The sequence below is a fragment of the Canis lupus genome, chromosome 6, assembly GCF_003254725.2.
Source record: "Canis lupus dingo isolate Sandy chromosome 6, ASM325472v2, whole genome shotgun sequence".
In the NCBI taxonomy this organism is placed as follows: Eukaryota; Metazoa; Chordata; class Mammalia; order Carnivora; family Canidae; genus Canis; species Canis lupus.
In genome coordinates, this window is record NC_064248.1 from 52,337,962 (window position 1) to 52,365,190 (window position 27,229).

A 27,229-nucleotide genomic window follows, 5' to 3' on the forward strand; every position below is an offset into this window, starting at 1 on the left:
TTAATGTATGGCAAGGAATACTTGGAAAATTTATGACCATGTTAAATGTACACATATCATATGTAAATTATTTAACCTGTACTGTAGTACAGGATAGTTTCTGATCTAGAACCAGCATTTGATATTATATTTGTTGCATAAATGGCAAAATATAGTGTAACTAAGTCTTATGTGGATATGTTTTTTGTAAAAAAAAAAAAAAAGTCAATTCTTAGTTGTGAAACATAGTAACTTATCCTTTGTCAGTGTATACATTTGCACACACATACATGAACACATGCATTTATATACACACATATGCACATACAATTTTATATGTATATATATTAGGATTTCAGGTTTATATTGAGTGTAATATATATTGTTCTTAGTGTATATGTGGATCTTTATATGTGTGTGTGTGTATACACATATATGGTTATTGCACTCAGTATAAACCTGAAATCCTTCTATCTTTTAACTTATTACCATTTGACTATCAAAGTAATTACTTTTCTTGCTGTTATTGTTTCCAATCAGATAAGACAGTATGATTAGGAAAATAGAGTTGATCCATTATAGCACTATACACCAGTGCTATTAGCCAACTTGCTGCCATTCTCATAAAAATTATGCAATTTAAACTGGAAGATACCAGTACCTGCCTCTATTAGAAACAAGAACCCTTTTCTACTTCATAATATGCTCAATTACCTTTAGATTGATCCATGAATAAATTATAATCCAAATAGACTGCTTTACCTTAAAGCTTTGCTGGCTTAAGATATCATTGTTGATTCATTATGTTGTCACTTTTCTATCGGCAATGTAATGCTTTTTATATCTGGATAGAGACAGTTTTAGTGTGAGATACTGTTATCTTTAAATGAGTAGGATTTAGCTTTTCTGGTAAGAACAAATTCATCAATGATGAATCCCTGGAGAAAGTATTGAAACAAAAATCATACCATTTCTGAGCTTTGTTCAGTTCATCAGTTACAAAGCAGCTTTTGATAGTCCTAAAGAACTTTTTTCTTCTTTTTTCTTTGTTTAAGAAATATAGCATGACGCTCAAAACCTCTCTGAGTTACCGCGGGCTACAACTTTTTCTGTAAGAAAATAATGAATGAAGAGGAAAAGCTCCTGCTGCTGGCTCTGTCAGGCTCTGCTGCTTCTCCTCCTGCAATAGGAAATCAATTAACTATATGTTCAGGCAGAGATTTGAACTAAATGCTTTATTAATCATCACTGATTGCGCACATACACACTGGCTAACTATGCATTCATCTTCACTCTTTCTTAGTTTTATTTTGCTGTTTGTTTTTTTTAGTTGTTTTTTTGGAAAGATCAGAACACAAATATATGCCCAAATGTAGTATGTGTAAAGGTGGTCATCTGGTGCAGGAGAGAATTGATCTTTGTATTTTCTGAAAACTTAACTTTTAAAATGCTCAGTACTCAGATATGGTAAAGGCATCTTAATAGGTATCAAAGTAATTTTTAAAGAGATTTTATTTATTTATTATAGAGAGAGATAGAGAGAGAGCATAAGCAGGGGGAGGAGCAGAGGGAGAAGGAGAGAAAGAATCTCAAGCAGACTCTGTACGAAGCACGGAGCTGGATGCTTGAGGCTAGATCTCCTGACCCTGAGATCATGACCTGAGCTGAAGTTAAGAGTCAGTCACTTAACCAACTGAGCCACTCAGGTGCCCCTATAACAAAGTAATTTTTTTAAAAGCACTAAACTTTCTTATACTAATTTGCAGAAAGCAAAATCACTATGGCATCCTCAGTGTTCAGAAGTTGGTACTATACCTTGGCCCCTAGGATCTCCATATAGCAGTGAGAAACTACACACAAATGGACCTATTTGACTTGGAGATGAATGGTGGAAAGTTGTGGGGTCAGTCACTGGTATCTCGTGCGGGTGTGCTTTCAATTTAAAGAAGAAATTAGCAATAATTTTCCTTCTTTTCCACTGATTCTTCTAATGAATACACGAATAAAATCCTATAAGAATCTTTATGTTCCATTGAGAGCCTCTTGTTAGGACCGATTATAAAAGATTTGCACATTATAATCATAGCCCTGTTAGCCATGGAAAGGCAGTATAACTTAAATATGGCAAATGTGGTCAACCACTGCAAAAAAAACCTACAGAAAATATCAGGCTGGTAGATGTTTCCTCAAGCTGTGTTCTGTTCTGCACCAAGGGATTTTCAAATATTATTATTGTTATTATTAATATTATTATTGCTATCACTGGAGCAATTAGTAAGTATCCCAGTTTAAACTTAACTACTTTATTTCTCTCCTTTCAGATAAAGGATATTCTAAATGTGAAGGAAAAATATCCTCTGGTTTATGTTTAAAAGAAGATAGATCAAAAAGTCCCAGGAATGATTTCTTTTGAATAACATTTACAGAACTCTTACATGGAATTAGATAATGTTGAGTAGGTAAGAATCAGAGAATCAGGGTAATGGTTCAGATTTTCATTGAGCTTGCCACCACGAGGGATCTGCTAAAATCAGAGGTCACTTGTCTCAACATTTAACAATTTTTGATAATCTTCAATAATATAAGATTAGGATTTCGGTACCCTTGATATATGAGAAGTGTGGAGAAGGTGATACTCTGAAAATTATGTCATGTGGGCATGTGTTTACCACCTTATGAGGTGTTATCAAAACCCCAGGGGCATTTCTTTGGCATCAGATATAATCCCTAACTAATACCTCATCTGCCCCAGGAAAAAAATCATTTCATAAGAGGACATTTCAAACAAGCATTACCTTTCCTACATTATACTCACTTATTTTATGCTTTCTAACAAGACAGCATCATGTATTTTATGGCAAAATAGATACACCATGTTCTGTCCTTTCATCAGATTATTTCATGTTACTGAAATCATCACATTATAATTATAATTTAGGAAAGCATCGAGGCATAGGGATGAAGTATATGGTTCTGGTTTAATTGTATATAAACAATTTGGTATTCATAACGTTGCTTCATTTGCTCGACTTGTTGATATAACTATAGTAAATTGATAATGGAAGTAACAATCTTAGATATTTCCAAATAATATATTAGCAGAACTGCTACTATGAATTTTATATAAATTTTCAGTGGCAGTTTGGCTGAACTGGAGCATGGGTTAAGTTTAGCTTACCTACCCTGCTAACACCTCTAAAAGGCCAGAGAACTAATTTTCCTGGGGCATTATGCAGCCTGGCAGGTGGAGGCCAGTCTTTTGAAACAAGTGTGAAGTATTTGCTAGGTCAGAGATCAGGATGACCTTGGAGTGCTGAAGTTTTCCAAGTCTCTATCAGCTAGATAAATGGGCTTTATTTTGTATGAGAGAGAGGGGGGCGGGGGGAGAAAGGAGAAAGGATGTTTTTGCAGTCTTAGAAAAGAGACCTAGCAATTCTAGGTTACAGGCAGACATTTGGAATTCAGTGGTGTCTATCACCAGCATTATGTGTCAGTAAAAATGAAGATCAAAGGTTCTAGAAGAGGAAAAGGACAAAACTGAAGAGGAAATAATTGTGGGATAATGAATAGTATGAGGGCATATTCATGTTAACTTGAAACCACTTAGTATTTTTCCATGACACCCAGGTATCTTTCTAAATGAACTTTGTAAAGTACAGTTGAATAACCTTGAGATTTAAAGCTCCATGATGTGATTTTGAATACTGATGGAATTTGTTTAAGCACTGTGATATTTCTTCTGCCTTTCATTTCTATTTTTGCCTCCTTGATGCAAAATAAAATTTATTTTCTGTACAGAGAAATCAATATTTTTACCATTTTGTTTTTCAGCTATTCCAGTAAATTGCAATCAACATTAGTTACAGTCTTTAAAGAGATGTAGTAAGAATTTGAACACAATAAAATAGAGATACAGATTAGAACTTTGGCAAAGTACCTTTGCTATTGACAAAAGCATTTGTCAGGGACTATGGCTGTGTCTATATTGTGCTAAAAACCTGATGAAGAGGAAAAAAAGCATCAATAGGTTTTACCTTCTGTCTATACAAACCAAACAAATGGTCTAACTAATAGCTATTGTTTTAAGTGAATGGATTTGGTTTACCATTGTGAATTTTATTCCATTTAGAAATATATTTAATTAGCATTTGAATATTTAATACATATATACTTGGTAAAAATATTGTACTCTTGAGTTCTTTTTTAATAATTAGTGGAATCTGATACCTAGAAGACTAATGATTCTGGAATAAAGAAAGACCTTGTTACAGTATATAAGAAACAATTTCAAAGCACACATTTTTTTGTTGATAATACTTATGTATTAATATCCTCACATTTTTCTCTTCTGTGAGCTAACACGTTTTCTTATTTGTGTGCTTTCCTTTTAGAAACTGCCAAGTTTTGGACCTTATCTTGAGCAGCGCAAGGAAATCATAGCAGAGAACAAGATTAGACAGAAAGAACAAAATGCAGGTTTTCCACCACTTGAGAGAAAGCATTTTATCCCCAAAAAGCCTATACCCACCATCAAGGTAAAAATTAAGCCGTATATATATTTTACTGCGTAAATATACAATGTAGCTCAGTATAATGTAAATGTTTATTTACTGTTTAAATTTATCACTTATTTTGTTTAAAAATATCGTGAAAGTTTTTTTAAAAATCTGTGTATGGTGATAGGGTAGCCTCTTTTATTTGTATATTTTATACTTTTTAGAATACTTTCAAGTATATGTTTCATGGAAATTTCTGTATGTATTAAATGGGCTAGGAAATACTATTAAGGTCAGTTGTTTGTCTTCTCATAGTCATTTTAAAATTATCTTCATCTACAATTAAATCCAAGAGATATATTAGTTATGTAATACAACTAAATTATTAATATACAATATACTATCAATTTGGACAAACTTTGTCTGGTTCAGGCTCTGGAAAGCCTGTATGAACTGGGGAGTCAAGAGACTATTTTCTGGGTAATAGCAAGAATTACCATTCAAATGGAATTGTGGGTGTGTTGTTTTTCTTGATTCTCTTTTCTTGAACTTTTTATTTTGAGAGAGAGGCAGATTCACATACAGTTGTAAGAAATCATGCAGAAAGGTCTTGTCCTCAGTTTCCCCCATGGTAACATGTTGCAATTATCACAACCAGGATAATGACACAGGTACAATCTACTAATCTTATTCAGATTTTTAAATGTTTTATTTGTATGTGCATGTCCATATGTATGCAAACATGTGTGTTTATATCTGTGCAATCCCACCACATGTATAGTTTCCTCTTTCCACCACCACAGTTGGGATACAAGACTTCCGTCACTACAAAGATCCCTCAGATTGCCCTGTCGTAACCACGCCTGCTTCTTTCCTGCCCACCTTCCCCAAGATGGAATTGTCTTAATGAAAGAAAAGGGAGGTGTTATAGGACTCCGTTCTCTCTGAAATCACCATCACAGAATGTGGTTTCAGTTACGTAGTCTTCTCTATTTAATGACAGTCTCCTCCTGCATTTCCATTTTCTGTTTGAAGCATTAGCTGAAAAGCTTGCTCTTAGGACCTCTCAGGGGAACCTCCCAGAAATTCATCTTTAGCTGTCAACTGGGAATTAGAGCCCTTAAAAAATCTCCTCTACCTAGGAGAGAAAAAAGGATGTGTCCTAGTCAAAAGCAGTGGGGTTTACACTTGCTGTTGCAAAATTTCAGTGATTCAGAGTTCTGAAAGGAAATATAGAAGTGTCTGAACACAAATTCTACCAGCACTTCAATACCATAATTCCAAATAAAGTGAACACTTGGGACATTTAACAGCATAATAGCCCCAAATACTCTCTTGAGCTGTTTCCTTTACATTATTTGTGTGCTACTAACAGAATGAACTGGACACTATTGATAAAGAGAAGACCAGATCCTTCAACTCTTTACAAGCCTCCACCCTCCCACGTTTGGCAATGATTATCACGTGATTTGGGGTTAAGTGAGAATTGTCACACTCCTATCTCTCTTCTAAACTAACTTGAATTAAATGTAATATCTCATCTTTTCCATACATATACAAAAAGTAAAAGAAAGATACTATGTATCTTTGAAGGAAAAGAAGTGCAAGGTGATTATAAGAGCATTTTGACTTTTTCTAGTCTTTTATTCCTTCAGGGAATATATTAATAGCCTAGAAGCAAGACAAAAACAGAACAAAGAAAAACCTACTAAAGTTGAATTCAAACTGGTCGATCACTAATCCAAATAAAATATCAAACTCAGCAGAATTAAATAAACCAAAGAAACATCTGAAGTCAGGAAAGTAAGTAAACATTTTTTAAAGTATCAAGGAGGGATAAGTCTTATTAAAAATAGTGCAAGTTAGGGACGCCTGAGTGGCTAGGTCAGTTAAGCATCTGATTCTTGACTTTGTCTCAGATCATGATCTCAATGTCTTGGGATTGATATTACTGGGCAAAGTTAAATTCTTCTCTCCAACATTCTGTAGTTTCATTTGGTTTTTTCTAATGTTAAAAGTGCAAAGAGTAATATAAAAATTACCCATAATCTTAAATCACTGTGAAAGTTTAGATTTATAAAATTCTAATCCTTTTTATATATAAATACAAGATATTAAAATAAACATAGACTATTCTTACATTTTGTACATGAAAACTCCACAATAATTTATATATCATTTTTATGTCAAAGTAATGGTTACACAGTATTTTATAATATGAACTTATTAACTTTTTAAAAGTAACTTAGAGCCCAGAGAAGGCAGGCAAACAACCCAGAGGCAGACAGTGTGGAAACAGTGATCTGAAAACTGCCTGGGACACACAGTAGGGGAGATTATTCCCTTTTCTCAGGGAGAGTGCTTCCCTGAGAGCAGCAAGCATGGAGACCCCTCTCTGAGGACAAAGTTGCTGGCTGGTGCCATGTTCCTCCACACCCACTCAGCATAAACACAGAAGCATCTGCAGTAAACAGCGCAGGTCCAAAACTCACTGCCTAACCTATTTGCACCAGGTCCCACAACCTCTGTGCTATGACAGTACTACCGTCTTGGTCAAGTTTGCCTCAGTCCCCACATGACAGGTTCCTTCCCCAGAAAAGCAGCAGAAACTCTTACCCACACCACATCTCCCGACCAAAGAGTTCGGCAGGGCTTCAGTTCTAATGGAAGTCGTATGAGGTATCATTTAACAAGCAGACCAGAGCACACCTAGTTATAACTCCCTGCACTCTGGCCAAGGACTAAACACTGCCCATTGCAGGGAAGGAAAGCCTCTGCAGAAGACTGGCCTAAAGGATAGAGCAGCCAAAGCACAGCAGTAGAGTGCACACAGCACACACCAGAGACCCTTTTTGAAGCACCAGGCTCTGGACACTCTATGACCTCTTCTTCTTAAAACCATTTCTCTCAAGAGCAGGAAAAATAATGGGCTTTTCTAACACAGAGAAAAGGGCAGAAATGGAGAAAAAATGCCAAGATCGAGGAATTCATCCTAAATGAAACAACTGATAAGGTAATGGCCAGAGACCTAATTGAAACAGACATAAGTTAATATGTCTGATGGAGAGTTTAAAGCAATAGTCATAAAAATACTTGCTGGGCTTAAGAAAGAATAAAAGACTTCAGGGACACACTTACCAGAGAAGTAAAGGAATTAAAAAAACAATCAGTTAGAAATGAAAAATGCAATAACTGAGATTCAAAACAGACTGGATACAGTGAGCACAAGGATGGAAGAAGCAGAGGAATGAATAAGCTATATAGAAGATAAAATAATGGAAAATAAGCTGAAAAGAAGAGAGAAAGGATGATTATGGAACACGAGAATAGATTAGGAAACTCAGTGACTCCATTGAATGTAATAATATTTATATTACAGCAGTCCCAGAAAAAGAGAGAGAAAAGGGGGCAAAAAATTTAGTTGAGGAAATAATGGCTAAAAAAGTTCCCTAATCAGAGGAAGGAACCAGCCATCTAGATCTAGGAGGCACAGAGAATTCCCATCAAAATCAACAAAAGCAGGCCAACACCAAGACATATTGTAATTAAATTTGCAAAATATAGTGATAAAGAAAAATCATTAAAGAAGGAAGACAGAAGAGAAGAAGTCCCTAACTTACAAGTAAAGACAAATAAGGTTAGCAGCAGATCTCTCCACAGAAACTTGGCAGGCTAGAAGAAAGTACCATGATACATATATTTAACATGCTGAATGGAAAAAATCTGCAGCTATTAAATATTCTATCCAGTAAGGCTGTTATTCAGAAAAGAAGGAGAGATAAAGAGTTTCCCAAACAAAAACCAAAGGAGTTCATGACCACTAAACCAACCCTGCAAGAAATATTAAAGAGGACTCCTGGAGTGCAAAGAAGAAACTAAAAGTGTGAAACAGAGAAGATCTCCAGAAACAATGACAAAACACAACTAATAAAATGGCACTAAATACACACCTATCATTAATTACTCTGAATGTAAATGGACTAAATACTCTAATCGAAAAACATAGTGTGTTAGAATGGATAAAAAAACAAGACCCATCTATATGCTGCCTGCAAGAGACTAATTTTAGACCTAAAAACAACTGCAAGCTGAAAGTGAGGGGATGTAGAAATATTTATCATGCAAATGGACACCAAAAGAAAGCCAGAATAGCCATACTTTATATCAGACAAACTAGATTTTAAGCTAAAGACTATAATAAGAAGGGCACTATATAATAATAAAAGGGTCTATCCAACAAGAAGATCTAACAATTGTAACTATGTATGCCCCAATGTAGGAGTACCCAAATATATAAAACAGTTAATAACAAACATAAACTCATTTATAATAAGAAAATAATAGTAGGGGGGCTTTAATACTCCACTTATAGCAATGAACAGATCATTTAAGCACAAAATAAACAAGGAAATAGTGGCTTTGAATGACACTGGACTAGATGGACTTAACATATTATTCAGAACATTTCATCCTAAAGCAAAATTAAAAAAAAAAAACAAAAAGAAATACTGATTCAAAGGGGCACCTGTTTATAGCATCATTAACAATAGCCAAACATGGAAAGAGCACAAATGTCCCTTGACTGATGAATGGATAAAGAAGAGGTGGTACTTGGAATGGAATGGAATATTACTCAACCATCAAAAGAATGAAATTTTGCCATTTCCAATGATGTGGGTGGAGCTAGACAATATTAGGCTAAACAAAATAAGTCAGAGAAAGACAAATACCATGTAATTTCACTCATATGTGGAATTTAAGAAACAAAACAAACAAACATGGGAGGGGAAAAAAGAGAGGGGAAAAGCAAGAAACAGATTCTAACTATAGAGAACAAAATGATGGTTACGAGAAAGGAGCTGAGCGGAGAGAATGGGTTAAAGTAGGTGATGGGGATTAAGGAGGGCAGTTGTTATGATGCGCACCGGGTGTTTTATGAAGTGTTGAATCACTACATTCTACACCTGAAACTAAGATTACAGTGTATGTTAACTAATTGGAATTTAAATAAAATTTTGGAGAAAGAAGAACAAGTAACTTATTGGTGAACCTTTAAGTTATTTCCAGAATTTTATACAAATAATGCTATTATAATTATCACTGCATAAAAATCTTTGTGTAGACATCTTATTGTTTTCTCAAGAGAACATACAGATGAAATTTTAGGCCTTTTGATATGTATTACCAAATTGCTCTCCAGAAAGAGTGTGCAAATTTATATTCCGCCAAAAAATATAGAAGGGCCCATTTTTTTAGACACCCATCAGCAATGGATTTATTTTTAATTTTAATCAATGCAACAATAAAAAAATGTCTAATCTTTTTCTTTAATTTTGAATGTCTAATAATAGTAAGATTGGCATGTTTTTATATATTTTTGGACCATTTCTTCTTTTGTGAATTTACTTCTCATTTTTTGACCAATTTTCTGTTGGAATATTTATCATTGTCTTACAGATTATTTATAAGCTTTTTATATATTACCATTTGTCTCATAACTTGTAGTGTTATATATATACATACAGCAGCTTTAACTTTATGTAATTATAGCATACAAAAGCTTATCTTGTGATTTCTCTTTTTCTTTACTTGCTTAGTCTAAACTTTTTCTACTGTAAGATCATAAATATTCACCCCATCTAGTTCTTTTAGGATTTTCATATTTACATTTGACTAATTAATCTAAAATTTTTGTTACTTTAAAGTATCAAGTATGACCATAGCTTTATTTTTTTTCCCAAAAATGCAATCATACCAAGATCTCAATATTTGATTTTAAAACGCCCCCTTCTATCTCTCAAATTATGACTCGGTGACCAAATGTATCATAAATTGCATGACTTGCTTTACATTCAAGCTTTTAACCTCTCAAAATTTGTTTAATGATAATGATGTCTGTATTCATCTCTCTGCTTCGTAATTTCTATATCCTCTCCCTTTATAATTAATATAGACTTTTCCTATATGTTGACTCAAACATTCTCCATCACTTTCTCTTTTCTATACTTCAGACCTGGGCCACTCACTATTCTCTGGATATCTCCATCTAGACAGTCTAAACAAGGAGCACAAAGGCCATCACACTTTAAACTAAACTGATTATCGTTCCATCCAAACTGCTCTCCATCCTAAGTTCTGTGCCTCAGGGAACAACATGGAGGACCACTCTCTTTCCTAAGCCTGAAACCTGAAATTCAGCCTGGACTCTGTCCTATTGCTCGTCCCATTGTCAATGGGATCATAAGACATTCACTAATATGTATCATTTTTATCTCTCATGTCTCCCTCCTCTTCTGTCCTTTTCTTCCGAGGAGATCTTAATATGGTTCTTTACACATTCTTTCATGGAATTTTGAAATATTCTACTAACTGGCCTTCTTTTGTCATTCTTACCTAATACACCTCCAACTGTTATGAGTATTCTTTGAAAAATGCAAAGCTGATTTTTTTTTTTATCTTTTACTTAAGATTCCCACACCTTAAGGTAAATTCCTCAGCATAACCTTCACACCCTTTATATTTTAGCTTGTCTTGGCCTGAACAGCTTAGTTGAGTGGTGAAAAATAGAACCCAGGAGGTGGTAAATTGAAGAATTAATAAAGTTTGAAAAAGTAAGAATAAGGTGTATGGAATACTCTTTTCTGAACAAGGTGTATGAATATATTATTTTCTAACCTTGAACTTGATCAGAAGGAAAGTGACAGGAAGAGAAAATAGGATAGAGGGAAAGGTTGATTTTTTTAATTATTATTATTATTTTTTACTTGTTAGGATAATTGAGGTTTGCATGAGTCCATGTGCTCTGAGAGAAGAGCTAAAGCTACCAGAAAGGGTGTGATGCTGGAGGCTATATCTTTGACAAGTAGGTTGGGGATAGAGTTCAGATACTACATTAAGTCATCTTGCATTAGAGAAAGGACATCTTTTATGATTTTCTACCCACTGCATGCCATATACATTTATTGAAACCGAATTTATACTTACCAGTATCATTTTCATATGTAGCCATGTTTAAAGAAAAAGTCTTAGCCTGTTTTCTTTCACCGAAATACATAGCAAAGTTCATAGGATTTTCATAGATTACATTTATAGAGGAAGAGTTTCCTGACAGCTACTCTGTCCCACTGCCTGGGTTCAAATTATGGCACTACCATTTTGTAGCTGAGTGAACTTACCTCAATTAGCTAATCTGTGAGACAGAAAAAATAAAAGGGTCTGCCTCATGGAGCTATAAATTAGGTAATGTATGAAGTGCTTTTAGCCTGCATCAAATATATCTTAAATAAATATTACCTACTATTAGTTATGTTAAGAATGGACAGGTTGAAGGAGGTAGTAGGTTAAGGTGACTCTCCATTCGCATTTTGTTCAATAAAATTAACTCAAGAACTAAAGTAAGGATACATAAAGCTCTGGAGGCCAATCAAGTTGGAAGTTTTGAAGAAGTCCATATATTTTCCAGAGAATCTTTGTTGCATGCCTACCATAAGACAAGCAATGTGCTAAGAATTAGGCATCTATTATATAATAAATAAAGTGACACAACCTCTGTCCTCATGAGGCATACTGACTAAGAAAGAAACAGTTATTAAGCAAAGAATTACACTAATAATATAAAATCATATTTGTGATACAAAATATATAGGAAAAATGCAGGATGTATAGAGTCTCTTTCATAGAGGAAGACCTAGTTTAGACCAAAGAAGCAGAGGAAGGCCTCTCTGAGGAACTGGTATTTAAGGAGCCCTATGAGGTGGGTAGGGATTAGAAGGGTAAGGAGAAAAGGAAGTTTTAGGAGATCCATAATGTGGTCCTGGATTTGGTGGGTGGCCATGGTTAAAGAGACAGAAGAAGGGACAAAATTGATGATGTCATGTTAATTCTTCTAAAACTTAGTGATTGTCATTAGATATTGAGAGATGAGGGGCAAGTAAGGAATTAAGAATAAGGAGACCAAGACAATTAAGTTTTTTATGGTCCCACTAACTGAGATAAAGAAACGATAATGAATCTGGGTTTTGTTCTTAGTGTTTTTAGATGTAATGGGTTTTTTTTTTATATGGGATGAAAGTTTAGAATTGAGCATGTTGAAATTAATGAACTCAAGCAAATCAGGGACCTATGCTGGAGGATATAAAAGAAAAAGAGCTGACTTTCTGACTACCTACTGTGTGCTAGACACAAGATAGAAGCCTGACATCTATTTTCATAATTATTAGCTTTGCGCAGTGGCAGTATCGTAGCCAATGGGATTTATCCGAGGCGCGATTATTGCTATTTTCACAATTATTATTTAACCTAATACCCTACATGGGAGAAGGAAGTTCTGGGGAAACAAATGAGAAGAACTGAGGGGATAAAATAAAGGAGACTATCATCAGAAGGAAATGATGAAGGAGGATCTTAAGAACGTAGAAGTGTCCACAGGTCTGAAAGCAGTCCTCATCTCAGCAGCGATATCTTGTATTGTTTCCTTTTATCTTTCACACATACCCAACCGCTAGTTTGCAGGCGTTGTCATATTCACTCACCTTCATTTTGTCATTCATCTAACAACTAGTAGTGTACACCCACCGTGTTCCAGCACTGATATAGTCACTAGAAATTCAATAGTGAACAAAACGAAAGCCCAGCTCTCATGGCTCTTACATTTTAGTAAGGAGAAACAGACAAACGAGTAAGCAAGTGAATGTATACTGTGTCAGATGGTCACAGTGCCAGGAAGAAAATATAGCAGGATTAGGAGAATAGGAATTGCTAGGGAAGTTGGTCAGGAGAGGCCTGCCTGATTAAATGGCATTTGAGTAACCACTTTAAAGAGTGAGAGAGTAAACGATGTGGATCGATACTTTTGGGGAGTGCATCCCATTCAGAAGGAACAGAAAGTGCAAAGGCCCAGAAATAGGGAAGTCTTTGGCAGGAAACCGTTGAGGTTTTTTAAAAGGAAGAAAAACATGATCTGACTTAATTTTTCAAAGGATCATCCTGTCTGTGATGTTGATACAAGATCCTAGATGGGCAAGGGCAGAAGCAGAGACTGGTCGGAAGGCTGTTGTAACAACCCAGGCAAGAGATTGGCAGGAGGGAGAATAAATACTAGATAATGTCAGAAGGCCTCGACTCCATTGTTTGAAATGAAATGATGGGTATGAAAGTATTGTACACAGCATAGTTCTGTTCAGACGTAAGGAGCCATGGTTATTGTTATTTTCATACAAGGCCTCCACCCCCCTGCCCATTATCTCAGACCCCATCTGGATGGTGTAGCTCTGTGGTTGTTCAGTCCTCATTGAAATGAACAGCCACCTTCCCTTTAAGAGCCAGCTCTGTGAGTGTGAATGAGACATTGCTTTCTGTGCTTTTGTTTTCTCCTACCACACATACCCAGGCACGCTATGTACTTCCCTCTGTTGCTTTCATTGCTTTTATGTTTTCCCTATGGTGTTTCTTCTGTTCTTGACATACCATTTTTTCCTTCTTCCCTTTTTCCTGGGGGGCCTGGGCTGTCTGTTTTCATGCTTAATATTTTCTCTGTCCACCCATCTGTTTATTTTAGCTTGTTTCTTCCCTCCTCTCTGCTGGCCTCTTTATAGATTCCTCTGTTCAATAGTTTAAACTCCATGACACTGCTTTGTTTATCCTTTCAGCTAGCACAGTATATTATTCCCCATCTGCTACAGAAAGAGCCCCAGTGCCCCACAAAGTTAACTAAGCCCCTCTTGTCTGAACAAGTTTTTCAGTCATGCATTCAAGTTTCTAATCTACCCCATCTTCCCTGGTTATGAGTGTGACAATATTATTTCTAAGCAAGCCATGCTCAATAGATCTCATCTTTTGTTCTTTTTTCCTTCGAATGCCTCAGATAAGATTTAATGGTCTGTTGCCTCAGAGGTAGGCAGTTTCAATATCAGTCCATCAGCAAGTATTTATTGAGTATTTGCTATGTGACCAGCAGTGTGCTAAGGACCAGGTTTATATCCAAAGATGTAAAACACACGGCCCAAGGCACAGGAATTTTCCTGATCTCGGTGGAGATGTAGCACTAACATGTATTTACTATGCACTTACTGCAATCCAGGAATTGTGCTAGAAACTAGGAATACAACATGAATTTTAAAAAGAAAGACATCTATCCTTATGGAGCTCATAGTCTAGCAAGGGAGAAAGACACATGTTAAAAATTATTTACAGTTCAATCAAATATGTACAAAATGCTCTGGGAACACAGAGGAGTGAAAGGGATTAGTTCTGCCTCGGGTAATTGTGGAAAGCTTCACAGAGATGGTGATATTTAACATGGAGTTTAATAAATTAGTGTTAATTAAGCAGAGAATTAATAATAAAAGCTAATATTTATTGAGTACTTATGAGGTTTCAGGCATGGTTCTACATGCTTGTGAATTGACTCATTTAATTCTCACAGTAACCCTATCAGGTACCTTATTTTTCCTATTTTACTGATTTGAGTAATTGATAAGCAGATTAAATAACTTGCCCAAGGTCACACAGCTAGAAAGACATCAAAACCAAGATTGGATTCCAAAGTGTGGCTCTAGAACCTGGGCCCTTAAGCACTATCTTTGGTGTCTCTCACAACAGAAAAAAAAAGAGGAGGAGGAGAAGGAGGAAGTCAGTATCTCAAGCAAATCAGTATGTTTGAAAAGCATAGTATTCATACTGTGCAGAAAATGCTGCCATGGAACCTTATGTCCAATACACAGTACGTAGATCAGCCAGGTAGTAGGGTCTGACTGGTAAACCCCTTCTTTTTTTTTTCAGTAGGAATTCATAGAAAAGACCAAACTGAGAGACAACAATGAGGAAAATAATCTAGTTTTCTTGATCGGTCTTGATGATATAAAAGGCAGAGGGATGTGCTGAATAAGCTGCTAGCCGTGTCAGCTGGAGCATCGAGTGGTTATTCCCAGTGTTACACTATGACTACAGGTTCCTCAAGAGCCAGGTGTTTGCTAGCCACATGCTATCCAGCTTCTCCTGCTCCTTTGGAAGCTAAGGCCCTCAATCCTATGCCAGGGAGTGGTCTGAGGCCCTAAGGTTAACCTGGCATCCGGTTGATTTCGTTTTTAGCAAGCCCACATCTTGATTTCCATTTCATAATGAAACAACATTTACCATATATATATATATGATATATATATATATATATCACCATATCTGGAGCTGCCAATTTTCTGAAAGAAACAGAAGTGAAAGGATTTTGAGGAAGAAGAGGGTAATCAGAAATAGTGCTGGAAGACTGAAGGGGGAGAATGAGATAAAGTAAGAAAAAGACAGCTGGCCTCCTACAATGGGTGTAGAGGTCTCCTTCTAAAAGGTGAACCAAGACTTTCAGAAGAAGGTCCTGACATTCCACAGGTTTGCTTGTGCTACAGAAAAGAAACTGAATAGGAGACAGTTTTGTCTCCTCACTGAGAACTGAAGTGACAGTGTGCACATTTGGCCCGACTAAATGAGAAACGTGCTTTATTCCCAGGCAGCATATAACAGAGATTTGAGAGTCTGCCAAGACTTATAAAGTCCCCCGAATGCTTCCCACTTCTGTTGATATATATGAGAATGAATTCTCATTCTCTTTATGAAGCCAGGAATGTATCTCTAACGTCTTTGAATTTCTGGGTAGGAAAATGAATGGTTTAGGGGCACTAGTGATGTTTTCATCTCTTCTTCCTGCTGCTTCTAGTAAGAGATGGACTGCATCTCATAAGACTGGCAAGACGGTGTTGGCAGGAGACCAGTCAGCCTGATCGAGTGGTTTATTATTTCAATTGAATTGTGAGAGAAAGGAGAAAAGTACTCAGATAAAACTGTAAGACCGTATTAGATACTACAGAGCATAAAAGAGATGGCACAAAAAGAAAAATAGTGGAGGACTATCCCAGCAATTTTCAGGAGATACCAGAGAAATGGGCCGGGGCAACATTAACATTCTCAGTTGTCTCTATACCAACAAGTAGCAGATGAAAAATTATTAAACTGAACTTTAAGAGAAATGAACAGAATTTGGTAAATATCATCGCTTACATTTTATGGGGATGTTGTGCGATGTGATTCCTGCCTGGAATATGACGATGGAAAAGCATATCTTGTTTGGAATAAAGAGGTCTAATTGAAGGATTAGGGGAGGAGCAGTATCTGTCAGAAAGATGTACACATGCATGGAGATCACAAACCTGAAGGTGAAGCATGGAGGAAACAGCTGCAGGAGAGTGAAATGAAAGAAATACAGAAATGTTATCCTGGGACTACATCACAGACCTCATAACCAGATGGTTAATATGGACAGGCAAGATAGAGGAGCGATGTAAGCCTTTACAGACTTCAGATGAAAATCCCACTCCACTAAAGGCAAAACATCTGAAAAATTATTGAATTGCCTTGTTGGAAACTTAATCTCACAGAAGAGAGAGAAGCAATGAGGGGTCTTGCTGCATTGGCTTATTTCTGGCTCTTTACAGAAATCCATTTGGGGAAAGTGGCAGCTGAAAGAATCTTGAAGGAAAGTAACCATCCCATATCATCTTAGGCCATAAAAAAGCCATAAAAAGGAACTCTGAGCTTGGACATACAAGTATCCTCCACCTTTAGTAAATCTCATTTCAGGAAGTTCAGACGAAACAATAGAAAACAATCCTATAGCCAGTGACTCTAACCTGCAGATAGATCAAGAAGAATGAGAAGCTGTCAGATAGAAATTTGATGACATAATCACTCAGTTTCCCAAGTAGCAAGAAGAGGGTCAAGCATTTAGATAACTCAGTAGTCAATGGTCATATGAGAAAATAAGATCACATTACCAATGATGATCATAAAAGAGTGGCATCAAGGATTAAGGATGTTTCAGAAGTACCAAAGCCTGAAATTATCTGAATTTGGGGAAAATATTAGGAAAAATGAAATGGTATTTTGTCTATTAAAAGTTTTAAAAAATGAGAAGAAAATACACCCATGACTTCGAACAGATGGCACACTGTTAACTTACAATTAGTGAGAACTGTTCAGCTCCTCTTATCTTTCTAGCATCCCCATAGAGAATCCTCTTATAACTGAAAAGGGTAGGGAAAACACATTTGAGAGTTGAAGCCCAGGATAGGTAAAGATATAGTAAAAACACATCACATTCACTTCATTGAATTTAAATCCAAAGTTCCTGGCAAGAACTTGCTCCTTTAAAGCCTGAGCTACCTACTTAAAAAGAATGCAGTGATGAGAGCACCGGCCGGTACTGAGCCAACCATGGTCACACTCAGTCCTCACTTACATATGTCTCTTCCACTCCTTTTCTCCCCCACATCAATTCCCAGATTCTCACTTGTTTCTGTCCCATTTCTTGGTTTACTTGTTTCTCACCTTCGCCGCCAATCTACTACTTTATTTCCAGGCTGCTGCTTTGTCTCTGCCCTCGCATCTCAGCATATTCATGCTAAGTCCTCAGTTATCAGAGTTCTACTGAATGTAAACTCAAGATTTCCTTTCCTCACTATATGGACGAGGATATCAAAAATAAATGACCCGCTGTATTTTTTAAAGTACCTTTGTATGATATTGCTGCATCACAGTGCTGAAAAATAAATGTTGCCTCGGGTTCTTGAGGAAAGGGAAAGATGGGTGTTGTGGGGAAAAGGTAGAAGTAGACCAGAGAGCTTAAGGTCTGATCCCAGTGGAATTCTCCAAAGATAATGAAACTTTTGACTTGAGAGCATTAGTAAAGAAAGACATTATTAAGAATCAGCATAAATTCAGTGAGAACCAACCAAATGATTTCATTTCCTATTTTGACAGGTTTTTTTTTTTTTTTTGGCAGGAAGTGAAGTAGGAGTAAAAGATAAGACATGGGACCTTGATAATGGTGCAGATAAGGAGAAAGTGATTGAATAGCTATGCCCAGATAATTTAAATGTTAGATCCCTTTCACTCAGAAGTCACAGTGATTACCCACAGCACAGTCTTCTGGGTCCTGGCCTTTGAATGGCACTTTTATTGACAAGTTTGGGAAAAGTACGTTCATCAGATGTGTAGACTTAAAGCTAGGAAGAACAGTTAATGTGCCAGACAACAGTACCAACTTGAAAATACTTTAATGACCAATTTAAAAAAATAGGCCAAAACTAATTCATGCTAAGCATCATAAATTATGATGCAGCAGGGATGGGATTGGGGCCCCCTAGTCCCTTACTTTTTAGTCCTAAACTTTATATCAAACCGAAATATTGGCTGATCCAGTTTTTATTTTTTTTTTAAAGATTTTATTTATTTATTCATAGACACAGAGAGAGAGAGAGGCAGAGACACAGAGGGAGAAGCAGCTCCACGCAGGGAGCCCGACGTGGGACTCGATTCTGGGTCACCAGGATCACACCCCAGGCTGCAGGCGGCGCCAAACCGCTGTGCCACCGGGGCTGCCCTGATCCAGTTTTTAAAAAAATACTTTTGATTGTCCCAAAGGAATGATTAACCGACAAAGATGTGATTCTTGAATTCTGTAGTCCTTTGCATTTTTAATTTCGGGGGGGCATTTATATTTAAATCAAATATATCATTTATACTTTAAAGAATTTAGCATCACTTTCTCCACACATACATTCAGGCATAAACATTTCCACTAATCAGGGATGACTGTTATCGGAGTGTATATCCACACCCTGCTTGGAATAATGTAGGTTCCCTAGTCTCCACAGGTGTGTGTCCAAGAAGGATTAGACCAACCATATGTCTTCCTCTGTCTGTGTGTATCTTTCAGTGAACTCCAAATTCCAGACGTGTTCTCAAGGGTATTCATAAGCTGGCAGTACTAAGTGGAAGCTTTGGGTTTTAAACAAATGCCCACATTTTAAGGCACATAAAATGGTAATTCATTTTCTTTGCTACTCTTTCCCAAAATAATTTAAAATAATTATCATTGTTTTAACCCCCTCCAGATTAAAAAACTATAATATCTTAAGAACTACGATGACTTTTTAACACCATGTGCTGATAAAATTTAGAGGCTCCAAGGACCTTGTTTTATTTAGCTTCACATTAAACAATAATATTTTAATAAATAACAATAGCAAATCTCCAGTACAGAGCAGAAGGTATATTTAATATACACAGAATGTGAACTTGCCTCTTACAATAAAATCTCCTGAAATATACATTGTGTCTTTTGAATAAGCCTTGGAGGTTTGATGACTGTCTAGGGAGTTTCCTGTTTAATCATCATTTGAATATTTTCTGGTGATTTCAGTCAAGCCATGATCTGATTCAATAAAACAACTGTTTGACTGATTTATTTCCTAGGTTGAAAAGATTATTTTCTATCGCATATAAATAGCTTTATAGCTAGCAAGTGACCTCATGGACTTACTGCCTTAAAACATTATTAGAAAATACTAAGCATGCCCAGATACTTTGACTATGATTATTTTGTATTTAAATAAGCGCTCAAATCTTTTTATGTTTCTCATATTAGTAAAAATGTTCAGTAAATCAACAAGTAGCTATTAGCCCATACAACCCTGTGCCTAATATTACACTGTATGTTTAGTACATGAATAAATGAATGCTATATTTATTTTAACAAATATTTGAGCACCCATTATGTTTCAGTGATCTGCAGGAACAAGATATGCCACAGGAGACAAAAAGATGAATAAAGCCTGCTAAGAGACTGCATATAGGAAGCTAAATATAGAAAATATCTACAACATGAAGTAGAATTCACTAAATAGAGAAATGACAGATGAGTCAGCATAGCAGTGCTTATGACCATAGAATTTATTAATTTTTTTTTTTTGTATTATGATAGTCTCACAGAGAGAGAGAGAGAGAGAGAGAGAGGCAGAGACACAGGCAGAGGGAGAAGCAGGCTCCATACACCGGGAGCCCGACGTGGGATTCGATCCCGGGTCTCCAGGATCGCGCCCTGGGCCAAAGGCAGGCGCCAAACCGTTGCGCCACCCAGGGATCCCCATGACCATAGAATTTAAAGTCAGGCAACACTGGTCTGAATCCCTTCTTCATCATTCACTTAATTTTATACCTTTAAATCTCATTTGTCTCATCATGTGTTGAGGCTTAAATATGATGATGCTTTAAAATTATGGCATTGGTCTAAGACACTCTAAAAACTCAAAAGTTGTCTGTTATCATTGGTTCCACATAATAGGTAAAATACTATAGATCATTGGTGGAATATAAGAGAAGATGGGAGGGGAGAAGGATAGGTGGGAGAAAATGGAGGAGATGAAGAAGAGGAAGAGACAAAGAGATCACATCTTCAATTTGTGTAGGAAAGGCAAAAGAAGAATTGAGGAAATCTTCATGAAGTCATGGCACGTGAGATGTGTCTTTGAAGGATGGAGAGGGTTTTTCAAAGTGGAGATGAGAAGGAAGGGTATTCTGGACAGAGGACTCAACCTAAAATGAGGCACCAGAGGAGTCAACTGACAGGTGTGGTTCAGTGTGAAGAATGTATTCAGTGTAGCTGAAGCACATGGTATTTGGAAGTGAGAAATTAGACCAAAAAAGACATTGTTAGAAAGACGTAGATGCTAGACTTAAATGGAAGACGGTTATTTAACAGATTTTTGAGTAAGGTAGCGAGAAATTTAGTCTGTGCTGTACAGCCTAGATTAATATGACATTACCTAGGGTGGAGTGGGGAAAGGAGGGATATGAGAATAAGGCTCTTCACGTGGGCTCTTACCTGCATTAGAGGTAATGGGAAGCTAATTAGTCGTGGTTACAGATTGTAGTAGACATGGAAAGAGGATTCAAAACATATTGCAGATCCAGAACTCACAACACTTGACCACAGACAGATGAGATGCTTAAGTAGGGAGAAGTTGGAGTAGAACAGAACTCAGAATTGTCAAGCTTCAGTGATTGGAAAAACCTACCACTGTTCATAAGATGAAGGAAATGAGAAGGAAGACCCATATTGTGGTGTTGATGATAAGTTCAGTGAGTGGAGAATTTGGGGTACCAATTTCTAGTGATAATGCTCATCATGCAGCTGACAAATGTAGATCTTGAGTTTGTGAGAGCAATTCTGAATAGAGATATTGATTTGGACATCAAGTGCCCATCTACAAACAGACTACAGTACAGTTGAAGTTCTATCTTCAACACATTGAAAAGAAAATAGTGACAACAGTCTGTAAAGTCTCTATCTTGTTACTCCTTGAGAGATACACACATAAACTGTAAATAAGAATGTAAAATTTGGGGATCCCTGGGTGGCGCAGCGGTTTGGCGCCTGCCTTTGGCCCAGGGCGCAACCCTGGAGACCCGGGATCGAATCCCACGTCGGGCTCCCGGTGCATGGAGCCTGCTTCTCCCTCTGCCTATGTCTCTGCCTCTTTCTCTCTCTCTGACTATCATAAATAAATTTTAAAAAAAATTTTAAAAAAGAATGTAAAATTTGTTTCAGTCTGAAAGCTCCAAGTCATGAGCATATTGTCATTTAGAGCTGAAACAGAGAAAAAAAAAAGTAGAAAAGGGTAACCAAGGCCATAAAAAGAAGAGCAGAAAATAAAATGCCAAAGAGAATACAGGAAGATAGCTTTAAGTAAGAGTCAAACCTCCTTGAATGCGGACCTTGAATTCAAACAAAAAAATCCTCTTGTTAAAAGTTAAAAACAAAAGCAGAAAATCTTAACAGCATACTAATTTGACAAACATTGTTACATCCTTCTGTTTTTGTTTTATGCAACAAAGTATTTCTTATTGTTGATGAAACATCTTCTGTGCTTCACATATTAAGCAGGCTTCCAATTAATATAAAGAACAAAGCAATGTGTAACCGCATGAAAACTCTCCAGTAGTGAATGAAGAAAATCCTAGTTCTTTAAAAGTAAAAGAGCATCTTCTTTAGCTATTAGATGAACTTAATTAATTAACATAAATTAGAATTTTTAGAAATGAAATATACTCTTCAAGACTGACAGGTGGGTATGCTATCAAAGCACTTTTCGAAATGAAAAATCTATAATCCAAATGCAGTGATATAAATGCATAGCATTCACATTTTTTATTCCCCTCATTCCTAGCAATCTAAAAAGTTTTCTAGTTTAAGTCCATTACCTTTTGTCTCTTTTTACTACTTTTGGATTCTTCAAAGTTCAAAATTGGAAAAAAGTAAGCCAGAACCACTGAGAAAAGGGGTCATTTCTTCTGTCCACAGAAACACTGTTTTAGATCGTCTAGTAGAATATCTATGGAGGGGCGCCTGGGTGGCTCAGAGGTTGAGCGTCTGCCTTCGGCTCAGGTCGTGATCCCGGAGTCCTGGGATCGAGTACCGCATCAGGCTCCCTGCAGGAAGCCTGCTTCTCCTTCTGTCTATGTCTCTGCCTCTGTGTCTCTCATGAATAAATAAATAAAATCTTAAAAAGAAAAGAAAACCAATGGAATGCAGTCAATTAGGTCTTGTGTTTCTAAGCTGGAGATATATATGTATACACACACACATACTTTGCCCATCTTTTAGAGGACAAAAAAAAATGTACTCTACAATTATGAAACGTAGAGCTATGGGAACTACACTCCTGGAAGCCTCCTAAGTTACATAATACAACATTTTATAAAAATCAGAGAAATCTGGGCTGATACTATTTATTGCACGGTACTGTTTTTACAATGCACACTGTCAGTAATTCGGTGCCTATGTTTTAGGATGTAATTGGAAAAGCGCTGCAGTACCTTGGAGCATTTGGTGAACTGAGCAACCTAGAACAAGTTGTGGCCATGATTGATGAAGAAATGTGTATCAACTGTGGCAAATGCTACATGACCTGTAATGACTCTGGCTACCAGGTAAGGATTCTGCTGTAATTGGGATGCTGTGAGGCGTGTTTCTTCTGGCTTGTGTAGCAGAAAGCATCTTGTGTTGTTGCTAAGTGTGCAATGCAGACCAGACGTGCCCAGTATTACCCCTCAGCAGCGGCGTGTCTGTCCTCTCACTCTCTGAGCCTAGGAATTTTTTTTAAAGGAAAGCCATCACTTCTACTACCTATGCCACTATCCAGTGAACAGTGTCATTTTAATATAATTTTATCACCCATAAAACTGGCTGGGAAAGATCCAACCAAAAAAAGAAATCCACACAATTATGTAAATTAGGAAGCATTACGCTTTGCTACAGAGAGGGAAAAGAACTACCACGTATTGCCATTACCCTGGAAGGCCTTAATTCTTTCCACCAAAAGAGAATTCTCTTCCATTCAATATTGACTGGGCTTCTACTAGAAAAAGCACCTTCTTACCGGGGAAATGAAATGTGGGGACCCGGAATTCCTTTGTGACTAGAGAAGCCAGCAAGTTGTAGTCTTACCACATGAAGTGAGCCAGTTCCTCACCCCTAAGCTGGGAGGCTGCCAGGGGACAATACCAAAAAAAATAACTATTAAACTTTTCAAGCTATGACGAAATAGAGTAAAATAATACCTTTTAAGATGACTAATGGAATTTTCAAGGTAGATAAAATGCCCTGTTTTTAAAAAATTGAAGTTCATTTAACTTATTCAGCCTGGAGGAAGTTCCCGTGTTGCTTGTGGCAGGATTTTGCATATTCCTCTGACTGCCTAATAGAGATATAACAGACATTTTAATTTTTTAAAAATCTCTTCCTCTTTAATTTGACATTTGTTCTATACCAAATTTTTACCCAATGTGTCACTTTTTTTGGTAGCTGAAAGGTGTCTCTAACAGTTATTTTGGAAATGCTAATCCCATCACACTCACGTTCACCTTCCCTTTAACCATTTAGAGGTGAGTCAAGAAGTCCTGTCACAAAAATCATAGTGGCAGGGCTCTAATACCTCAAATCTTAGAAGTTATGACTCCTACCTTAGAATTCTAACCTTGGCACATCAGTAAACAAACAAACCCTTATTAATGAGGGAAAAGAATCACAATTATGCATTTAAAAAGATTTTAAAAGTCCTCCTTTGACTCTTCTCTCTCAAAAAGATAAAAAATAGAAAATCAAAATCTTCAACTGATTATAAAGTTTCATATGTCTGCAAATTTTTAAAGGATAAGATTTTTAAGATACAATCATTCTATTTTCAATTGCTTCTTGGGGTTCTATTTATAAAAGGGTGTACATAAGGAAGATAAATAATTTTTACTCATTCAAACAGCCATCCAAGATGTTGTTTTCTTTTTTAAAATGGCAACGATTTATGTGGACAAAGTTTCTTCTGGTTTGTCTTATCTACAGTTCTTGTTCTGATAGAATATGGTTGTTTCCTTGAGGATCAGACTGGTTTTTTATATTAAGCAGTCTGACATAATTTAATAAAACCATTTTCACATTTATGTGCATAAAAGAGGAAAGAATTATAGTTACAAGTAGCTTCGCCTGGGGGAGGGAAACTTTTTTAACAACAACAAAAAAGTTGCTTTGAATTGGATTACACCGCATTTTATATGACACAGGGTCATATCCTGATCCTTGATCAGAATCAAAGAATTATTTAATTGAAAATCCTCAAACCTCAATACTGGCACTAATGCCAACTTTTTTTTTTTTTTAACTACTGTTTTCTTCTTAAAACTACATGCTTAATTTGAAATCCAAGCAAATACATTCATGGCCCCCATCTGCCGGTGACACTGTTTCACTGTTGAGAACAAGGAGTGTGAGGGGAGAAAGCACCCCAGGGTCCTCCGGGAGCCCACAGCCCATCCTGATAGAACTGGAAGGGTCTGCGCTTTGCTAGAACAAAGGAAATGAGAGAGTCACTGTCACAAAATATTTTCCGAGAAAAACAGCTCTAAGGAATTTTAAACAATGTATTTCTAATTTAAAAGGATTTCTTTTCTGGTTTGTTTTCTTTCTTTTCCTCCCCTCCAGCAGCTCAACTGTTGCTATAGCTGCACCGCAGGGCTGGGTGTCGTCTCCAAGTGCAGCTCCACTGCAGTGGAGGAAAATGTTCTTACTAAAATGGGGGCGTTCTTGACCTTTTTGGTCAGTGACAGCAATACTCTTTCTTTCTGTTTGCAGGCTATACAGTTTGATCCTGAAACCCACCTGCCCACCGTCACTGACTCTTGCACAGGCTGTACCCTGTGTCTCAGCGTCTGTCCTATTATCGACTGCATCAAAATGGTTTCCAGGACAACACCTTATGAACCAAAGAGAGGCTTGCCCTTAGCTGTGAATGATCTGGTGTGTTAAGGTGATTTGTGAAACTGTGGCTGTGAACTTTGAGGCCACCCACATATGCTGATCTTTTTAATTGGGATTGTTAGGTCCAGCTCTTTCTAAATGAAAGCAAATATAGGAATTATAAATAAATTTCTAAGTGAAAAATATAAATTTCTAAACACATTCCCAAATTTGAAAGACCGTCTACTGCCAGTGACCATTCAACTAATTGTCATAAAACAGAATAATTATTTTGTGAGGATAGTTGTTAAATAATTGTGTAGCCGTTAATTGGATCTTCACCATTAGTTGTCCATTCTGAAAAATATTAACTTTTTGCTGGCAATTAATGCAATAGTTTCCAAATTGCCCTGTGCTATGCTTTGTCTTTGATTTCTAATTGTGAGTGAAATTAAGTATTTTAGAACAAAGTACCATTTAACTTACAAGAAAATGTTTCCTTGGAAACATTTTATAATTAAAAATTACATTTAATTTTAACACTGTGTCTAAGCAAATGTAATTAGCTCCATAAAGCGCAAATGAAGAAAGTCAAATAATTATTTACTGTGGCAGGAAAAGAAAGCCAAAGAGGCAAAGAGGGTCACTTGCAAAAACTTTTTAAAAGCCCCTTTGTTAAAATAGCTCCTTTGCGGGGGGCTAGATACTCAAGTGACAGTATTTGGTAATCATTCATATCACTCTGCTGGTCCCCACTCGTGCCTGAGATGGGTGTTCAAACTCTACCAATGAATCAACATGACATTCTTCTTTAAATATTTAAACTATGTTCCTAACAAAATAAGATATTAGGATGGAGCTCTGGTTAAAGCCACTCTTTTGCTGTGCACAGATCTGCTCTCTCTGCTTCTAATAGTAGCCTTCATGATTATAGCAATTAATGTTTGAACAAAGCCCAAATTATACAGCAGTGGGTCACGTGCTTCATTATTCAAGAATGAAAAATATAGTATTGGTAATATAGATTAGGTGTGCAAAACTAACTTGACTACTCTTTTAGTGTTTATGTTTAATTTTAAAAGTAATCAAATAAAAGGAAATATATATTTTCTGTTACTGCCAAATATTTTTATATTTCTCTATTTTCATAATCAGCAAATAGCATCATATAACTTCATTTATCCCTTTGTTGGATATTTTAATATGAATCCATAAGTAGCAAATCTTTAAGTAATAATCTGTGGTATATTTCTATGGAAAATGCAAGATCTAGAAAAATAAAATATTTGTTTATGCACTTGTAGAGATGCACATTTACCACAAGATCTGCGTGATTGAATGATATCAAATAAAATTTCATAAAGCATTTTAAATAACGTGGTCTTTTGCTGCCTCTTTTGCAAGTACAACATCATGTCAACCATTTAGATTTTGAGGTAGAAAAGTTTTTATTTAATCCTATAATGCATTCCATCTAAATGTATATATAATGCTAGTTCAGATCTAATGAAGGTAATGACAGTGCAGTTATTTAAATGTTTCACTTCCAGTACCTCTTACCAGGTTTTCCCACTGAATTTAATTCCACTCTGCCAAAATGCATCTTTCACTGGGCACAGGCCAGATTTCTTGCAGTGGTTCA

At 36.4% G+C, this 27,229-nt stretch overlaps 1 protein-coding gene and 1 pseudogene across 4 annotated transcripts in view; both read left to right on the forward strand.

Moving 5' to 3' along the window:
- Window positions 1-26,963, forward strand: part of DPYD (dihydropyrimidine dehydrogenase) — a 796,351-nt gene extending 769,388 nt beyond the window's left edge. For all 4 annotated transcript variants that reach the window (XM_025417538.3, XM_035718273.2, XM_049111637.1 and 1 more), the window contains 3 exons: window positions 4,371-4,514; window positions 23,148-23,288; window positions 25,483-26,963. In XM_025417538.3, coding sequence (XP_025273323.1) covers window positions 4,371-4,514; window positions 23,148-23,288; window positions 25,483-25,656 — 459 coding nt within the window. In that variant the 3' untranslated portion in view covers window positions 25,657-26,963. The remainder of the gene's footprint in view (window positions 1-4,370; window positions 4,515-23,147; window positions 23,289-25,482) is intronic.
- Window positions 12,693-12,818, forward strand: LOC112641123 (U4 spliceosomal RNA; annotated as a pseudogene).
- Window positions 26,964-27,229: the final 266 nt, after the last annotated feature.